Raw genomic sequence first — 20,690 nt, 5'->3', positions numbered from 1 at the left:
GATTTTTAGTATGGAGGAGGAAGTGCAATCCAGTGTGAACCTAACTCATTTCTTTTAAAGTTTTATTGATGTGTTTGTTTTGAAATGAAAAACATTTATAAATTACTCCTATTTAAGTAAAACTAATAATATAATTATATAATATGCATAATAGAATTATTATAATGTAATAACTAATAATATATCAGATGAATATATATATTCATCTGAAAGTGCCAGCAGTATTTCATATCTGTAGCATCCCCTCACTATAATCACCCTGGTTCAGGGGAACTTAGTTTCTTTGTGTCAATATGAGGATAGAAACCAAAAATTAAGGACCTGACTGCTTTCGATTTTATTCTGTACATAGTTGTCTCTTGTCTTTTTTTTTTTTTTCAAACCCTTACTTTCCATCTTGGAGTCGATACTGTATATTGGTTCCAAGGCAGAAGAGTGGTAAGGGTAGGGAATGGGGGGTGGGGGGAGGGCAACGGTCTGGGGGTGGGCAAGTGACTTGCCCAAGGTCACACAGCTGGGAAGTGTCTGAGGCCAGATTTCAACCTAGAACCTCCCATCTCTAGGTCTGGCTCTCAATCTACTGAGCTACCCAGCTGCCTCCAGTCTCTTGTCTTTTTAAAAAATCTGATCTGTGCTTTAGTCTCTGTTTCTGTATTTCCCCATGGCTTTATCTTCTTGACTCTGCTGCTATCTCCCTCTGCCTCAACTCTGGGTTCCTTCTACCAATACAATTGTGGTTGGTCATTATGGTCACTATGCAGTAGGTCATGACAGGTGTTGTGAGGAAGATTAGTTAGTAATTAATTAATTATTAAAGTTGGACCTAGCAGGAAGGGCTGGAGGATTCCAAGATGGAATGAAGGAGCAGGAAGTAGGACTTGTGCTCTGAGAGAGACTCCATTAGTGGTTGGCACAAACTGTTGCTAGCCCTGGAAGATCTCAGAGTTAAGGACACCCTGCATCCTGATTTTCTGGGATCCAGAGTGGTGGTGGCTTTCAGCAAATGGACAAGACCTACAGAGCTGCACCAAGTGCATCTCAAGCTCACTCTCTCTACTTGGGTACCTTGGACCACCTTGGCTTTTGGCATCCTGTGATCATCTATGGATTACCGTGAGAACCCCTAAAGCCACCCTTAGGCCCTTTAGCTGTGCTGGTCAAACCTGGCTGGAACCAGGTTTGAAGCACCCTTCTCAGTGACTCTACTACTGCTCCTTTGAGCCCTGCCTGGCTTAGGTCAATTAGAATTAGAGTAGACAAGTCTTCCCCTTGCCCCTGTGATTTGCCCTTTAGGTTTTTGAGGGCAGAATCCCCTATCCCACCTTTATTTAGTTAATCATAATTAAACTGTCTAAAACTTTTACCTTGCCTGTTGGTTCCAAAGACCCTGGCCTAGGGTGAGCAGAGTGACAGTTGGGCCAACTGCCATACTTGATTCTTGGTTTCCCTATCCTGGTTGGTCCTGTCTCTCCTTCAATCCAGTGTCTGTACCCACAACCATTTAGATTATATTTTAACATCCCTGGTGCCCCATCTTTTTACACAGGGTATCCCCATCCTATCTTAGCTAGCCACATAGCTAGCTCTGCCAGGGGCTTGAGGATGATGCCAAAGATGAGGACTTTATTTTTATATTTGGGGCATTTAGCAGAATGATTTCATTTTATATTGCCTGTGGGAAGAGGTAAGTGACCCAAATTCAAAACCCAAAGGAAGTTTCACAATACTCTCTTTTCCTGTTCTGGTTTCAGTGGGAGAACCGATTAACCAGGAGGCCTGGGAATGGCTCCACAATGTGGTAGGAGATAGCAGGTGCACAGTAGTAGACACTTGGTGGCAAACAGGTAACAAAGCATTATGACTAACAATGTGTCAAGATGTGCTTAATATTAATTTGTTAGGGGAAGCAATGAGTTTAGTGCTAACAGCACGAGAATACTTTAGACCTTCCAAACAATGCATTTTTTTTAGGTGCCACTTTATGTGCCCAGGAGAATTTTATAAGGACAGTCATATTTTTTAGAAGAGGCCTATGACTTTAAATCTTTAACATCAGTAGAAGAAGTTGTTATTATTTAGGGTTTTCTAAACATTTCAATGAACATCCCTTTTCTTTTATGTGTTCTAATCAGTGTTAGGGCATCCATTACAGAAGACCATTCTAATCTGCTGAATGCAGTCAGTAGAAATCAACAATCTGCTATAAAGCCACTTGAACAGAGAGGAGGCCAGACTGGTGAAGAAACACAGTTCTGATTAGACTATAATGTCATTAAATTAGGAATGGCAGGGGCATCTAATCCTATGTAATCGGAGTAATTTAATTTTGTAAAACTTCTCACAAATTCCACAAAGCAATGTAAAAATGATTTAGGGGGAAAGATTGTAGGTTACATTCCTGCTTATATGTATGAATATGTATTATAGGCTCACATGTATTATACTTGCTATTGAATTTAATTCTGCATTTTGTCATAGGAAGATATGTACACAGTTTTAAATGCTACTTTGCCTTTTGTCGGACAAATGCAGGAACTATGGAATTGTCAAAAATAGAAAAAACTCTTCATCTGGGCCACTTCACCCCAAAGTTTAATTGTGGTGACTGGCAGCTCTTAATTTCCTGTGTATCTATTGATCAGTTTCCTTTCTTGAATAAAATAGACATAATTCAGAAAACTGAAATCCTAAACCTGACTTTGCAATTGTGTAATCACCATGAATATGTAAATTAGGGGTAAACCTATGTTCTCATAATAGAATGGATGAGTGAGATAGTGTGTGTAAGATTCTCTGAGTCCCTTAAACTCAATTCTAGATAAGTGCAAAATATCATGTATTCCTTATGCTAACTTGCAATTTTCCTTACTTGCATTTCCTTTATATAGAAACTGGAGGCATTTGTATTGCTCCTCGGCCTTCTGAGGAAGGGGCTGAGATCATCCCTAGTATGGCTATGAGACCCTTTTTTGGAATCACTCCAGTTTTAGTGGATGAAAAGGTGAGCTTTAAGGACCCTTTCAAGCCTTATTTGTGATAAAGATCCACACCCATTCACAACAATATTGCTAATGCGCCAAGCTTTGAATCTCTTCCTTCTCCCCCTCCTTAAAACCCTGACCTTCTACTTCTACTTCTACTTAGTACTGATCCCAAGGTAGAAGAGAGGTAAGAGGTAGGTAATTGGGATTAAGTGACTTGCCCAGGGTCACACAGCTAGGAAGGGGCTGAGCTTAGTTTACTTGTTTTCTCCTAGCCAAATTGTTTTCTCCTAGAGATTCATACCAATGGGGTCTCAGAACTCTGACATTTGGATCTTTTAACATCTATAAGGTTTCTTTCATCATTGTTCCTTAAATACTTATATCACTGAATAGGCACTGGACAGAGAGTTGTGTACAATCTCAGGGCTTGAGAATAGGTGGTACTCAACAGCTTTTTCTTCTCCAAAATCTATTCTCCCCATACTCCATAACGAGGCTCATATTGAATTTGTATTCTATTACAAATCCCCAGTGGGAAGCTGGGTGGTGTAATGGATAGAGTGTGCAAGGCTTAGTCAGGAAGACTCATCTTTCTGAATTCAAATCTGGTTGCAGACATTTACTGACTTGTGGGACCCTGGTAAGTCACTTAACTCTCTTTGCCTCAGTTTCCTCATTGATAAAATGAGTGGGAGAAGGAAATGGCAAACCACTTTAGTGTCTTTGCCAAGAAAAAAATGGGGTCACAAAAGAGTCAGACACAACTGAATAACAGCATTAACCCCCAGATAATTTTTTAGATGAACTACACATTCTAAATCAAATGCTGAGCTGCTGGCTCTCCTACCACCCTGTCCACCAACACAAGATCACTAATATCAAGAGAGTGTCTTGTAGCTTTTTTTTTTAAATTTCAAGAAGTAATGGACAGGTAGCTTCAAGACCCCTTTGCCTTCCAAGCCTAGCCTTTTGAGTTGTGTTCCTATAACCTAATTAGAGATTTTACCTTAGTGAAATACCTTCTTCTGCAATACCCTGTTCCAGGTGACCAAGTAAAAATCCTTTCTTTTTTTTTTTTTTTTTTTTTTTAAACAAAAAAGAGGTTGGGGAGTGGTGGTGTAGCTAGATGTCTCAGTGGATTTGAGGGTCAGGCTTAGACATGAGAGGTCCTGGGTTCAAATGTAGCCTTAGACACTTCCTAGCTGTGTGACCCTGGACAAGTCACTTTTAATCCCCATTGCCCACCCTTTACTGCTTTTCTGCCTTGGAACCAAGACACTGTATTGATTCTAATACAGAAGGGAAGGGTTATTACAAAAAAGAAAAACAAAACAAAACAAAAGAGGCTAAGAATTCCCTACAATCCCTAGTTAGTATTAATACAGAATTAATGCGATTTCACCATAACCCACCCACAATAGGTATTTGTTCTTTTGTTAATATATAATGCATGTTATTAGAGTAGTTAGTAACAATAGCCTCCCCCAGTGTTCTTTTAGGTGACTGTCATTGTCATCTGTCTTAGATTTAAAGCTTCTAACTAGTAAAGACTACTTTCTTTAACTTGTTTCATATAATGCATTTGATGGTGCGCCTGATAATAATTTCCAGCCTCGGGGAGAAATTCCTACCAGAAATGAGGAGTCAAAGGGAATTCCCTTTGAGGATAAGTACTTTTCATTCTTTGCTCATATTAAACAACCAAGAAAACAATAGTGACTGTGAGCTTATTCCTTAGTTCTTCCATTCTTGACCAGAATCTGTTTTTCTGATCAGCCTTTTTTCTTTTTTTCTTGTATGGTCTTTTAATTTATAGGGGAAAGTTGTAGAAGGTGGTGATGTTTCTGGTGCTTTGTGTATTACTCGGGCTTGGCCTGGCATAGCAAGGACAATCTATGGAGATCATCAAAGATTTGTTGATGCATACTTTAAAGCTTTTCCAGGTAAGAGTATATAACTTGGTGTAGCTGAAAAAGCATCAATGAGCCAAATCCAAATCTTCAAAAGAGCCAAGAAATAAACATGGAAAATGTAAATTAAGGCTGTCATTTTTCATCCTTTTATTATTGGATTTAAAACTGAAAATATACCTTATCACCGGTTTCTTGTTAGAAGGAATGATATTCAGTGTTTTTAATCAAAGGATTTTTGGAAATTTCAGGAGTATTAATCAAGCCTCATATCTTAGTCTCTTTTAAGTGAACAAACACTGAAACACTGTAGTATTTCTAAGATCTGTAATTTTATCAGGGCGGGTACTTTAATAATGAAATGCAGATTGCAACATTCTATAAATTAGTCTATAACTAAGTCTTTGAGAGCTCCCATGACTGAAAAATTCATCACCTTGAAGTCAACCTAGTTATAGAAGCTCTCCCGGTTTACTTAGGCTCTTCCTTAGACAACAGACAACAGGTCCATCTCTGAGACTATACTTGAATGATTTCTTGCTTAGAAGGATCTGCTGGCGCTTATACTCTGCTAGCATAGCCTTCAAAAAACAATCTATTTTTCCTATCATGATCAGAAAGCATTTTTTACAACATTCAAAGAAAATATTTAAATGAATAAGGCTGGGGTGAGAGTCCTGGCTAAATACTATTATAACATACATTATATATTAACAAAAGGACAAATGCTTATTGTGGGTGAGTTAAGGTAAACTCATAAATGGGGCACTAGGTGGTTCAATGAATAGAATGCCAGGCCCAGAATTAGGAGGACCTGGGTTCAAATTTGACCTCAGATACTTCCTAGCTGTGTGACCCTGGGCAAATCACTTAAAACCAAATGCCTAGCCTTCCTGCTTGTCTGTCTTAGAATCGGTACAAAGACAGAAAACAAGGGTTTTTTAAAAAGTGACATCGGAAGAATTCCGTATTTATGTTAACTAGGTACTGGAGGAATGCTCAGTTCCTTTTCCAAAGAGGCAAGTAACTATGTGACTCTGAGCAAAGCTAAAATCTCTGAACTTGAGTTTTCTCTTTTGGGATAAAGGAGTCAAACTTGATTTTCTCCTGGGTTCCTTAGAGCTCTATAAGCTCTATATAGTTCTCTTGTAGCTCTTAATCCTATAAGAATGTCTTTAAAAACCCCACCCTCTACAAGTTGGGCTATGAAAGACATGGCATTCTAGTATTTAACACAGAAGTCTCAAGATCTTCATTGGGAGGGTGGGGAGAAAATGAGAAAGAAGTGTAGTAGAAAAAATGCTAGATGTAGGTTCAATTTTCAGGTTTCAATTATAACCAGATGTATACTCAAAGAAAAGTTATTTCCATCTCGGAGCTTTAGTTTCCTCATCTTTGCAGTGAAAGGGTTAAACCAGATGATCTCTGGTGTTCTTTTCAGTTTTAGTTTCTTTGAGAAAAATGGTTGTGTTAAACCATAGACTTAAAGTTATTTATAATTTGTTTTAGAAATGTGTATATTAACTTTAGGGAAAATACTAACAAATGTGCCCTCTTGCTTCCATGTCTCCTTTTGCTATGTATTTTTTTGGGCATTGAAGTTTTGGGGGCTATTTTAATCTTAGTCTTTAATTCCCAAGTCATTTATATATTTTCTAGAATGATTTCTTTAAGCACAAAGAAATCACTAGATTGGGTCACTGAAAGGATATTAACTCTGACAGGACCTTTCTCATGGCCAAGGCCAAGTTTGCATTTACTGATTCTTAACTCTTTTATCAAACCAGGCTATTATTTCAGTGGAGATGGTGCTTATAGGACTGAGGATGGCTATTACCAGATAACTGGACGGATGGATGATGTTATAAACATCAGTGGTCATCGGCTAGGAACTGCAGAGATTGAAGATGCAATGGTAATTCACACCAAAAAACTTCTCAATTCCCTAATTTTCTCTTATGCGAACACTGCATAGCACCTCACTTCTTAATACCTTGGGATAGGGAGTGGGAGGCAGGTATATTGGTATGTATTAAATTTGGGGATGGAGTTTATCTCCTGATTTTGGTTATTTATGTAGTCTCAAATATTTTGTTTTTTTTTATATGTGTATTTTTTCAGGCTAACCATCCTGATGTGCCTGAAACAGCAGTGATTGGCTATCCTCATTCCATTAAAGGAGAAGGTTAGTGTGAAAAAAAGTGATAATTTGTAAATTATTCTAATTTTATGTCCATTTTATATAAAAATTTTGGAGAAACATTGAAAATAGGGGTGACTAGGTACCATAAGAAGAGTATAATGTAGTTCTTTTTCTTAAAAAAAAATACCATAGGCAAAATTATCACTTGAAATAAAAGTGGGCATTCTATATAGCAGTGGTTGCCAAACTTTTTTGGCCTACCGCCCCCTTTCCAGAAAAAAATATTGCTTAGCCCCCTGGATATTAATTTTAAAAAAATGTAATAGCAATTAATAGGAAATATAAATGCACCTGTGGCTATCACCACTCTCCTGGATCACTGCAACACCCACCAGGGGGCGGTGGCACACACTTTGGGAATCACTGCTATATAGTAAGAAATTTCTGAAACTGATTCTTTATAAATGTGTATTATTTGAAGATGGCACTACTAGAGAAATGTTGAAGATCACTGGAAGGGAGGTTATACCCTCTTCATGTGCTCTGAGTGTTCATGAAAGGAGTCTATGATTTCCCTTCCAAATATCTTTTTGCTGTGGTGCCTTATGTTAAGAGAGCCCAAAACTTCATGGTTTATGGTTCCCCAAAAATGGCCAAATACTTAAAATTTTGTATTCTTTCCTTCAAAAATTTAAGATATTCCAGTTACCTCCCGTAAGTTTACTGAGATGTGCTAATTTGACCAGGAATAAGATAATGAAGATTTTTTTAAAAGCCCTGCCTCCTCTCTGGTTTTCTTTTCTCCTTTCTACTCCCTAAACATAATATAGTTGTATAGCATTTGTGGTTTCTTTAAGCAAAATTTGGTAAGGATGTTTTCCAATGCTATGTTTTATTATTCATCTGCTTTGGAGTTAGGTCTCACATAAGGAAAATTTTTACCCATTTCATGTAGTTGGTATTGCTTTAGAATTTTTTTATTTCTCAACATTTTTGAGCCTGGTTTGACTGCCAAGAAAATTTTTATTGCTCTCCAATTTTGTTTTCCCTCATAATATGTTAGAAGAGTCAACTGTTAGAACATGAAACTGGGATTCTTTTTTACTTCATTTAGAAAATTTATATCAGATGCTCCTAGGTACAAAATTCTCTACTGGTAGTTTTTGGATAAAAAGATGCCTTATGGGAGCTTATAATCTAATTAAAGCATGACATAGCATTAGAACTAAAATACAAGTAGTATATGATAAAGATCATTACTGTTACAGTCAACAAGTGCTCCTGGAGTTTGTAGGTTCAAGAGATTAGTTCTTTGTGGGATAGTCAGCCATGGTTTCTCACGGAAGATGAGATTTTGTGTAGGTCTTTGAAGAATGAATAAAATTTTGATAGATAAATGGTGGGAAGGACAATCAAGAAGCAAAGAGTGCTTATGAGCAAAGGCACAAATACAGGAAAATAAAGTATTCTTATAGTTTGTGAAAGGGAACAGTGTGGTTTAAGGATGCAGCAGCAAGTCAGTGAAGACTCATTTCTTCTTTTCTATTCAGGAAATATTACATACTCACTCCCTTGCCCAATATTTGTCAGGAAACCTGACAATAGTATATCACTTTCTTACTCAACAAACTAAGATAAACTATTGCCTTTAGGAAAAAAGTTGAGCTCCTTTGTTTTTTTTAAGGTCCTTGTCAACTAAGCCTCAACCTGTTTTTCTGTCCTTCTTATATATATTGCTTTTTTTTTTTTTCACACTCTGTAGTGTAGCTAAACAGATGCTCTCTCCATTCCTCAGACATGGCACTCTATCTCTATTCCCATTACCCCCACCTCTTTTCTTTACTGTAGCACTGGCTACCCCACATGTTTCTGGAATATACTCCCTCTTCATCTTTACCTCATAAAATCTCTCTTTTCCTTCAGGACACAGCTCACTTTCTCCACAAAACTTTTTTTCTGATTCCCACAACTGTTAATGCTCTCCTGATCTTATATTTATTTTGTATGTTCTTATATATGTATATGTTGTCTCCTCTGATAGAATGTATGTTCCCCACCAGTAGCAATTATTTTATTTTTTTTTGACTTTGTAAAACTCAGAACCTAGAATAATGTCTGGCATATAGTAGGCATTTCATAAGTGCTTTTTAATTAACTGATTAAAAATTGTGATATTACCATGAAGCCCTATTTAGGGCTTTATTCATGAAATAATTACAATGAATGAAGATTATTGATATTACAAGCATTTGACAGTTGCTCAATTCCTTTGCCCTATAAATGCATTAGTTATGATGCAAGCCCTATGGTTTGCAGGAAGCAGACATTTACATGAGCCAGTATAATCCTTGTAAGGCCCTTAAAAAGATGGCAAGATTCCTCTGCATCTAGCTGATATCTAGACTGAAGCAAGCATATTGTGGCATTTGTACCAAGGAGCATTTGCCTGTATCTGAAATTAGTCTATATACTATTTCTCAGTGTACAGAGATTAAACTTTGACTTCCGAGTAGCCAAGAGCTTTGAAATAAAAGGTGAAATAAAAGCCTTATCTGGCTTTCATTATGCTGGTTCTAAAGTCTAGATTCAAGCCACTATCTTGAACACATCATTACAATATTATTTATGATTGTTCTCTGTGCTTGGTTGTTCCACTTTTGATTGGGATAAATCTGCCCCTTCCCCTGTCTCTATCACAGAAAGAAATGACCTTCCTTCTCCTTTAGATTTCATATAGTACTTACTTTGTTTTTTATTTGCATCTTTGTCACGTACTAGACTATAAGCTTTCATCTCCCTAAGTGCCTACCCTACCACTCCAAAGGGAGAAAGGGATTGATAAATGTTTGTTGAATGAATGAATACCTCTTCCAGGACCTGGGCATTTGTTTTGGTGACATATCAGTAGGTGAGCCCAAAGGGGAAGGAAAACAGGAGGGAGAAGGGTTTTGAGGATGAATTCATCTATCAGAAATTTAGTTCTGACTCCACCTCACCAGGGACATTTTCAGTACTGGTAATTGGGAAGAAAAGATAAGAAATCTATTAGGTTCCTGGAGGTGTGAGAATAGTGCCTACTCCATTTCTTCTTTGGCCCCTAACTACTGTTTTCTCCATTTCTTTCCAATCCTTAATACTTTTGAAGTCTAGGACCCCAAATATCTATTTCTCTTCAGGAATATTGCTGACTGAGATCTAGCACAATATCATCTTTACAGGTTTCTAGACTTTGTGCCTAGGTTCTAGACTACCCTCATCCATATTTCTTAGAATAATATCAATCCATGGAGTTAAAAAGACGGAAAGAAAAATTCAGTTCTGGCCTACTCCTCCAACTGAGCATTTATGTCTCTACTTCACCACAGTTCAACCAAAGTTAAAGGATTGAAGAATAAGTTTTAAAAAGTTTTGACATATTTCTTATGAGAAAAATAAAAGGTATTAAATGTTCTATAATAGAACATTCCACTTACCTTGTGATTAGGACCTTCCTGATATTACTAGTTCCAACTGTTAACACAGATCACATTTGTTCACCATATAGTTCAACACACTGTTAGCTTCCAAAGCATTCTGTGGGCAAATGCTAAGTGAAATTGCTTTTCAGTTATTCTTAAAATGAGTATCTCCTTAAGTCATATTAAAGTATAGTAATATTAAAGAAAGCCAAAATGGTATTTTAGAATCTTCATAGCACTTGAGATTGTTTTTCTATAATGCATTTTAGGAAACTGCTAATGTGATGTTTCATTTTTGCTTCATCCAATTCAATAAATATTTACTGAGGGCTTATTATGTGCAAAGTTCTATCGTATATGTTTAGGGAAGAGAAGTTACAAAGATCAATCATAGCCCCAGCTTTCACCTAATGACTTAGAATACTAAGATTCATTATTTCACTGATGTAGATACTCCATCTGTCTAAACTACAAGGTCTCTACAACTTCAGAGGTTTCCACTGAACATGGTTTTGGCTGAAAAATTCATTAGCTTATGTTCTACCTTGTGGTAAGCTTCTCTAGTCTTGGTTAGGCCAGTTTTCAAATAAAGGCCTGTCCTGGAAGCTTCTTCAGTTTGGTATCACTGGCTAGAGCTTAGGTCTTGCCAACATAGGCACTGAGAATTTGGGTTCGCCTTCACTTACTCAGTGATGAGGCATAGGAGTAGAACTTTAGTGGAGTTATGGGAAGTAAAGCATCAAAATACATATATACGATAGAAAGAAATAAGCATCATTATAAAAGAGGGACAAATTAAGTATGGTGGGAATAGGGGAAAAAGGAAAGATTACTTTCCACTTGGTAGGCAAGAGAGAATTTTATGGAGAATGTAGCCGTGAGCTTGACCTTGAGGGGGTGATAAGATTTTTGGGTAATTGGAGATAGATAAAAGAATCCTAGATGGATATAAAAAGGCAAGGCAGCACAGAGTATTTTGGGCAACTAGAAATGAGTCTATTTTGGGTGGAGCTTAGGATGCATAAAGGAATGTAGTGGGAGATAATGCCAGAAAGACAAGTTGGAGCCAGATCATGGAAGTCATTGAATGCTAGGCCATAAATTTGGACTATAAATTTGTAGATAATGGAGAGATTATTGAAAATTTTTGAGCAGGAGATTAATTTGACAAGGGTTTTGCTTTAAGAACATTTATCTGGGGAGGAACAGGTAGGTGGCTTAATGGATAGAGAACCAGGCCTGAAGATGGGAAGTTCAGGGTTCAAATGTGACCTCAGATACTTCCTTGCTTTGTGATCCTGGGTAAGTCACTTGACCCCAATTACCCAGTCCTTACTTCTCTTTTGCCTTGGAACTCTTACTCAGTATTAATTCTAAGACAGAAGGTAAGAGTTAAAAAAAAACCCAACAACTAAAATTAATCTCGCAGTAGGGAATGGGGCATATTGGAGTATGAAGAAACTTGAGACAAAGAGACCAATTAAGAAGCAACTCATAGTTTAGGCAAGATGTAATAAGAATCTGAATAAGTGGCAGTGAGAATAGAAAGAGGCAGATAGAAGAGCCATTTCAGAAATACATTGAAGAGAATTTGCTTAGCTAGATATGGGAGGTGAGGAAGAAGGAAGAATGAAGAATAAAAAAGATGGCTTTGAAGTTTCAAATCTGGATGCCTTGGAGAATGGTTAATATTAATAGGGAAGCAGGGTGGCACAGTGGGTAGATTCCTAGGCCTGGAGTCAAGAAGACTCATCTTCCCAAATTCAAATGTGGCCTAAGACACTTACTAGATGGCTGACCCTGGGCAAGTCACTTAATCTTGTTTGCCTCAGGTCCCTCATCTGTTAAATGAGTGGAGAAGGAAATGGCAAATCACCCCAGTATCTTTACCAAGAAAGCACTAAATGGGGTCATGAAGAGCTGGGCATGACTGAAAAAATGACTGAACAAGTGCCATTAACAAAAATAAGAAAGTCAATTGGAAAAGTCAGTTTGGTGGAGTAGAAGATGAGCTCAGTTTTGGACATGAATCTGAGGTGCTAATAGGACAGCCAAATGGATTTTTCTAACAGCCAATTTAAAGCCTGGGTTTAGAGAACAGGAGGACGGAAAGTGCTATCCATATGGACTGGTGAGTCATAGGTTTATATTTGTTAGTGATGGAAAATCATATACTCTTACCTCCTTATTTTATAGATGAGGAATCTAGGGATGTGTCAGATAACTTGTTCAATGTCACCCAGCAAGTTAATAACAGAGTCTAGACTGGAATCTAGGTTTCCCTGTTCATAGTCCAGTGTTCTTATCACTCACAACACTGCCTAGGAGTCTCGATCATTAAAGCCTGGGACATTGCTAAGGCAGAGGAAGTAGCAGGGAAGAGAAGACAATACGTGAGGAACACTTATTGGGCAATGAGAGGACAAAGAGGAGAAGGAAAAAGAATAGTCAGAGGAAGATGAAGATGAGGAGAATACAAGTTCAGGGACACCTGGGGAATAGAGTATTGAGAAGGGAGCAGTCAGTGGTGTCAGCTCCTGCCAAGAGTTTGAGGAGGATGAAGATTGGGAAAAGACCATTAAATTTCATTGTCAGTATGTGGTTGAGAGTCTCTGAGAGAATAATTTCAAAATATTGGTGAGAGAAACTAGATTGCAATGTGTCAAGGAGCAATGAAGCAGTGGAGGCACTGTGTATAGAATAATCCTAAAATATGGCAGGCAATTAAAGAAAGCAGAGATGAAACTCCAAGTTCAAAAGGTGGTAAGATCAGGATGTATTAAAGCATTGAAGTGAAATCCCAAAGATAAGAAGACTCTTTTTGGGCCTGCATTTTGTATTCTTTCCACTTTGGAACTTTTGAGCCAGGAATGAAAAGGGAAATCCAAGCTCTTTTCCCCTTTAGCTCCTTCCTATCCTTCTTATTTAGAGCTTGGAAGTTATTATTATAAAAAACAAGATTATAATGCACAGATTATGCTAAGTTAAAGTTCTTTGCACACTTTTGTTCATTAAATGAGAGAGCCTAACTCCAGATAACCATAGTTTTGTATTTATTTTATTATTATTATAATCTTCATTTCCTACCTAATAGGAAAAATTTTACAAACACTCAAAGGATGATTTATGGGGATGTAAATAGCAATATACCCAAATTCCATTTTTTAAAATAAAGAATAAGGATGGTGTGAAAAATTAGAAGCCATCAATAATCTGAAAACTATATTTGATCAGGAGATTCAATACCTCCCTGACAAACCTATATGGTCAATAAATCTGGATGAACAACAAAGCATTCGAAGTCTTTAAATACAGGGAGAGATATTAAAAATAGAAATTGTATAATATGAAAATCTGTTAATAATTAACCCAAGGGCTAATCTATATCCTTGACTCTGAGAAAATAGATAATGGAGGGCACCAGGGATGTTACAACAAATCTAAATGGTTGTGGGTACACACTCTGGGTAGTAGGAGAGACTGGACCAGGATGGGGAGACCAGAGTTCACTGGATTAACACAGGAATGGCAGTTGGCCTCAATGTCACCCAGCTCTCCCTTGGCCAGAGTCTAGAAACCAACAGGCTAGGTAAAAGGTTTTAACAGGTTTAATTATGTTTAACTAAAAGGTGGGAAAGGGATTTCTATACTTAAAACCTAATGACAAAACCACAGGGCAAGGGGAGGACTTCTCTACTCTAATCTTAGTGATCTAGCAGGCAGAGCCCAAAGGAGCAGTAATGGAGTCACTGGGAGGCTGCATCAAACCTGGTTCCAGCCAGGGTTTGAGCAGCACAGCTATGGGCTAAGGGTGGCTTTGGGGTTTCTCATGGTTATCCACAGATGATCTCAGGATGTCAGAAGCCAAGGTATCCAAGTAGAGAGGGTGTGCTTGAGATGCTGTCCACCAGATCCCAAACTTCTCCTCTTCTTGGTGCTGCTCTGTAGTTCTTGTCCACTTGTTTGAAACCACCACCACTCAGGATCCCAGGGAAATCAGGATGCAGGGTGTCCTTTACTCTGAGATCTCCCAGGGCTAACAACAGTTTGTGCCAACCCCTAATGGAGTCCCTCTCAGAGCACAAGCCACTTCTTCCTGCTCCTTCATTCCATCTTGGAATGCTCCAGCTCCTTCCTGCTAGGTACATCCTTAATACTTAATTACTAACTAATCTTCCTCATAACAACTCTAAGATAGAGATTTACTATTCCTTTTTTTTCACTTTTTTTGACTGTTTCTCAACTAGCAGTTCTATAAAATGTTAAGTAGAGATGAGCTTATAGCAGACAGTGAAGTGAATGATTTGTGAACTTTAACTCATAACTGTTTTCCTGAAGTTTAACTTTGGTTTATATTGCCATTGGGAACTACACATAAGCAAGGATTATCATTTCTATGGTTTAGTTTCATATCTAGCTGTAATGGTGATTGTTTGAGAGCAATGCTTTAATTGAAAAGCTTGTCCCCATTAAGATGCTGTTATTCAAATTTCAGACATGTCTAACTCTTTGTGACCCCATTTGGAAATGGTTTTCTTGGCAAAGATATTGGAGTGGTTTGCCATTTCCTTCTCTAGCTCACTTTAAAGCTGAGGAACTGAGGCAAAGAGGATTAATTGAATTGCCCAGGGTCACACAGTAAGTGTCTGAGGCCAGAGTCTTCCTGAAGAGTCTTCCAGACATTTAACCACTGTGCCACCTAGCTGTTGCCTCCTCCTCCTCTCACCCCTAATTAAGTTAGGCCTGCTGTATTTAAAGACTTCTATCTACTGCTTGAAATCATTAATTATCAAGGAAACATTATAAATATAGTTATCAAGACTTCTGCAAAATATAAATAAAATTTTCATACCATTCTTGTAGAAAAGATGATGAGAAATTAGAATTAAACATAATGGAATTAGGTGGATTTGGGACTGTTTGAATGACTAATCTCAAAGGGTAGATATTAACAGTTATATAAAAGTTTGGTAGATCTCTAGTGGAATACTCTAAGATTCTCTTCTTAATCTGCTGCTGTGTAATGCTTTTATCAGTTATTTGGACAAAGGTATGAGATATAGGCATATCATAGGTATAGGCATCAGATTGACAGATGACACAAGGAAGAATGGGTAATTAATAAATTGGATGACAAAAATCAGATCCAAAGAGATTTTGATAGGCAAGACAGAGCACTGGTATGAATCTAATTAGATGAAATCCAGTAGGGATAAATGTAACATCTTAAATTTAGATTAAAAAAAAAATCATCTTCACAAGTGTAGGATGGGGCCTTGTGGCATGGCCAATTAGCAATTTTGAAAAAGATCTAGTACTTAAACCTCAATATGAGCCAGAAATATCTTATAATAGCTAAAGAAGCTAATAGCTTCTGGGAAGGAGATGAGAGTTATTCTGTTTTATTCCTTAGTCAGATCACATCTGGAATAGTGAGTTCCATTCTGGGTGACATAGTTTAAGAGACATTCAGAAGTTGGAGACTGTCCAAAGCTAGTGAAGAGTATAGTGTTTAGGCAAGTAGAATAAATGGTTGAAGGAACTGGGTATATATATATATATATATACACACACATACATACATACATATATGTGTATATATGATGTGAAGAAGATAAAACATCAAAGAAAATTATATCTGTCTTCAAGTATGTGAAGGGTTGTCATATGGAAGAAGGACTGGACTTGTTCTCTTTGGAACCAGGGGGAAAAACTAGAAGTGAAATTTAGTCTTGATTTCAGGAAAAGTTCCTTTATCACTAGAACTGTCCTCAAGGGGAACAGTTTGCCTTGGGAGATGTTTCCCCTCATTTGAGGTCTTCGGGCAGAGGCTGGACAATGACTTGCTAGATATTTTACAGGGGATATTTTTTTGGGTATGAGTTGCATATGATAGCTGCTGAGGTCTCTTCTACCTTTGAAAATTCTGTAATTCTATGTGATAAATTGTCTAGATGGTATTCCAAAGTAATAAAAGGTTTTCATTATTGAGACACATCTTTGAATTTGGGGAATTTGTGTTATGGTGGTGGTATTTTTTGGTAGGATTATTAAATAATTATTTAATACTCAATCATATAGTCAATGAATTTAATAAAAGTTGTTGATTAAATAGCAACTTAAGAATTCTAATATATTCCATTTCTTTCCCTTTAGCTGCATGTGCTTTCATAGTACTGAAAGATGATATAGATAATTCAGATGTCATATTGAATGAGCTCAAATCAATTGTGGCCACCAAGATAGCCAAATATGCGGTGCCTGATCAAATTCTGGTGAGTGGGTCCAAAGTTTTATATACATTTATTAACTGCACGATTTAATTCTCTTGTCCCATCCCACTGATATGAGCACTTCCTCCACTGATGCAGGCAGTATTTGTCTTCTCATCTTGTGCTTCTCTTATCCATTTTTCCATAAATCCTCCAGAGACTCTCCTCTTAGGTCTTTAAACATCCCATGGGTACCAATTTAACACTTGGACTATCTACCTGTTATCCCTTTTTCTTACTACATGATAGGTCCAACTCTCTTTTTCAATCTTACATTTCTTGATTGATGTTTAAGACCATTTGTATGTAAGTTATCATTGGTAATATTCTGCAGCCAATTTAGGATTATCATGTGTCTCTGTTGACTTCTGGATTATAAGCAAATTTGATTCTTCAGAAACTGTAGCATTTAATGACTCACTGAGAATCATACAGAAAATATTAGTACAAGAGGTTCTCCTTTATCAAAGTATTTATTATCTGAGTTCCCACAGTAACAAGGTTGCATTTTGATTTGATTTAGATCTAATTTCATTGGTATAGGAAGTCCTGGTGAGGCAATTCCACTTTCCTAATATAGGTCAGCAGCTGTTCTGTAAGCTATCCTGTGTTGGAGCACCAAGGACACTCATTTGTGGGAGACTTGGGTTCACGCAAAGATATACTGATTTGGGGAATCTCTAAGGAACATGACTAGGGCAATATTGAAAATACCACATTACCCAGGGTTTGGCCTTTAATAAGGAATACCTTTTGGCCTTGGGTACCACTCTTGCCTGATAACACTGTACTGTTGCATAAACAAATGTAAGCAGAAGCATTTGTGTCTACATATACTCAGTGTCTCAAGTGACCTCTTTATGCATAAAATAAAGTTAATCCTAGGGAAAGAAGGTAGAGGTCCAAGGAAAGTGTATTTAAATATGATGTTTTTATTTACTAAGAGTAGAGTTTACATGGTATAGATAACTGTTTCCATATAACTAAAGGAAATTAGAATAAAAAAGAAATATTGTTAAATGATAGTAAATTGTGAATTTGGATGTGTATAAAAAAGATTTGAATGAAATTTGTGCTGCCCAGCTAAGAAAGTGCTTCAGGAAAGTGCATTATCCTTAAGTTCACTCCAAAGATCTAGTAGTTCTAATCTCTAGGTTGTTTTCAAGACAGGGCTCACTTTTATTTGCCAAAACTAGTTTGAGATTATAAACAGCCATAGGAAGCCAGAAGAATTATGATTAGAAAATTTTCCTTTAGGCATATCATAGAGCACTACTATCTCAGGAATCTCTTCGATGAATTACAAAAAATCAACCCATTGTAAAAATGATTTTTTCATCTGAGGTGGTAGGGTGGCTCAGAGAAAATGCCTATTTTGTTTTAATACTCAAGTAGACCCTGATTTCTAGCCATCCTGTTAGCTCTTAATGGCCAGAGCTGCTTTTCCAAATTCTAATAATGACCTTACTTTTTTCTTATTAGGTGGTAAAGCGTCTTCCAAAAACTCGGTCTGGAAAAATTATGAGACGGCTCTTAAGAAAAATAATCACTGACAATACTCAGGATCTGGGAGATATTACCACTTTGGAGGACCCTTCTGTGATTTCTGAAATTTTAAAAGCTTACCAGAAACACAAAGCCAAGCTATCTTAATAGAGAAGAGATGTGCATCAGTCTGGAACTTCCAAAAATATGTTTGGCCAAAACCAAATACAACAGTTCCTTGTTGCCTTTCCTCAGGACATATTCCTGAAATTGATTTATTTCCAAATCAGGAAAAAGCTCTCAACAATCACCACAAATCCAGTGATCATACCATATCATTTCCAAATCAGGAAAAAGTTCTCTACAAACTAGTGATCATACCATAAAGGCCTGTTGCAGTGGTTTCTTCCCTCCTCCCTCCTTTTCTTTCTCTGAAAGAGGAACTAGGAATGTAAATTAAGAGGCAAAACCAAAGTTGAGATATATTCAATCTTCATGAAAATAGAACCCAATTTGATTTTTGTGGGGAGTGGTTTGGTGGTGAAAGGAACTTATTTATCATCATTGAGGTACAAAGGGGGAAATGTTAAAATGTGCCTTCTCAGAAGATTTTAAAATAGAAGCAATAATGTTTTCCCCATGTGTTCTTGGACATAAGAGCTGTAGAGTCTTTATTTTTATACTTTCTTATTTCAGAAGAACATCATATGGAGAAATTTAATGTATGAATTTATTTGTATATATTCTTTGTAATATGATTTTGGAGAAGATAGCTGTAGTTATAATTTTTTTTTTCATTTCAATGCTTGTGGTGTGTGAATGGCATGGACACACTTTTATTCATATTGTTTAAAGAATTTTAGAAACATGACAAAAATTGATTAATCAATACAATCATATTAGTTTTGTATTGATGCCTTTCAAATATAAAGAATCATTTCATTTTGCCTATCAGGACTGCATCTATCATAAAGAAACAAAATTAATTTCCTAAAAACTTGGTTATGAATTTGTTCATCTTTAAATCTTGACTAATCGTTTTATTTTATTTTTTTTGAGCGTTGTTTTGGATGGATTTTTCTTTCCCCTAGAATGCTTCTTGGCTGTGGGCCATTAATACTTTAAATTTCAGCACTGCCAAAATTAACCAATGAAAATGCAAATAACCTATTAGAATTAGCACAAAGTTCTTGGAAAAACCTAATGTAATCTTGAAAATATTTCTGGCTCTACATTGAAAGTAGGGGCAGTTCAAAACTCTGATCAGAAACTAAAAAAAGCAAGAAAAAGTCTATTTTATGAAAGTGCCTTAATGTTAATCAATAGCTAGTATTCACATTAGCTGACTAAACATTAATTGTTGACTTAATAGTGAACCTTTGGAATATTATTAACCAACAAATAAAGCTGACAGCAGTAATTGACTATTGCTAATTGACATTAAACATTTATTATGCAAATAAACTTAATTAATTTTGTTGTTCAGTAATGTCTGACTCTTTGTGACCTCATGGACCATATCTATTTATGGGATTTTCTTGGCAAAGATGGTGGAATGTTTTGCCATTTCCTTCTCCAGTTGATCCAGTTGATCCTTCTGTCAGACAATCCGAGGTTAAGTGAATTACTGAAGGTCACACAACTAGAAAGAGTCTGAGGCCAGATTGGAACAGAAGAATTCCTGACTCCAGCTCTAGCACTCTATCCACTGAGCCACGTAGCTGCCTTCTAAGTTTGTTTTAGTGTGATCACTATTATAGCACTTAAAACACAGTCACTTAGAAAACAATATACTTACTATTATAAACTCTTTTTATATATTAGCCAAAGTTCTATTTATTATCTTGCTTGGTTCTCCTTGCTGCTTTGAAAGAGCTGACACATTTGAGACTTCAAAATGTGATCTGTAAGATCTATGGACTTACAAGGAGTTATTTGCAGATGAATCAAAATAAAACAATATTTTGATCCTAGTTTATTATTATGACGCTGATAAAAGAATGTCATTCTGTCTGTTTGATGTAATACTAAGAACAAATCAAAATGTAGACATAATTTGCTAAGAATAAAGAAAGGAAACTTAAAAAAAAGCTTCATACTGGGGAGAGACATATAGGCAACCCACAGTTATTCTGGAAACCTCTTCTTTCTGGAACACAACTGAGAATCAAGATGTAATTAAAATGAGGTCCCCAAAATGGCCTAAGAGTCAACAAAATGAATCTCACAATATTTATGTAATGAAGTTCAATTTACTCTCACAGTAGCCTTCATTTAGAGCTGTGGTTCCCAAACTTTTTCGGCCTACCTCCCCCTTTCCAGAAAAAATATTACTTAGCGCCCCCTGTCACTATCACCACCTTATTCACCATCCCTAAATGCACCTGTGGCCATCACCACCTCTGCAGCACCCACTAGGGGGCAGTGGTGCCCACTTT

General features: G+C 36.8%; 1 protein-coding gene across 1 annotated transcript in view; it reads left to right on the top strand.

Moving 5' to 3' along the window:
• The window catches only part of ACSS1 (acyl-CoA synthetase short chain family member 1), a 99,101-nt gene extending 79,364 nt beyond the window's left edge, over positions 1 to 19,737 (top strand). The window contains exons 8-14 of the mRNA XM_044663442.1: positions 1,752 to 1,844; positions 2,889 to 3,001; positions 4,801 to 4,927; positions 6,682 to 6,809; positions 7,016 to 7,079; positions 16,652 to 16,770; positions 18,250 to 19,737. Coding sequence (XP_044519377.1) covers positions 1,752 to 1,844; positions 2,889 to 3,001; positions 4,801 to 4,927; positions 6,682 to 6,809; positions 7,016 to 7,079; positions 16,652 to 16,770; positions 18,250 to 18,420 — 815 coding nt within the window. The 3' untranslated portion in view covers positions 18,421 to 19,737. The remainder of the gene's footprint in view (positions 1 to 1,751; positions 1,845 to 2,888; positions 3,002 to 4,800; positions 4,928 to 6,681; positions 6,810 to 7,015; positions 7,080 to 16,651; positions 16,771 to 18,249) is intronic.
• The last annotated feature ends 953 nt before the right edge of the window (positions 19,738 to 20,690 follow it).

This window comes from Gracilinanus agilis, chromosome 2, assembly GCF_016433145.1.
Source record: "Gracilinanus agilis isolate LMUSP501 chromosome 2, AgileGrace, whole genome shotgun sequence".
In the NCBI taxonomy this organism is placed as follows: Eukaryota; Metazoa; Chordata; class Mammalia; order Didelphimorphia; family Didelphidae; genus Gracilinanus; species Gracilinanus agilis.
This window is presented reverse-complemented; position numbering and strand designations above follow the sequence as displayed.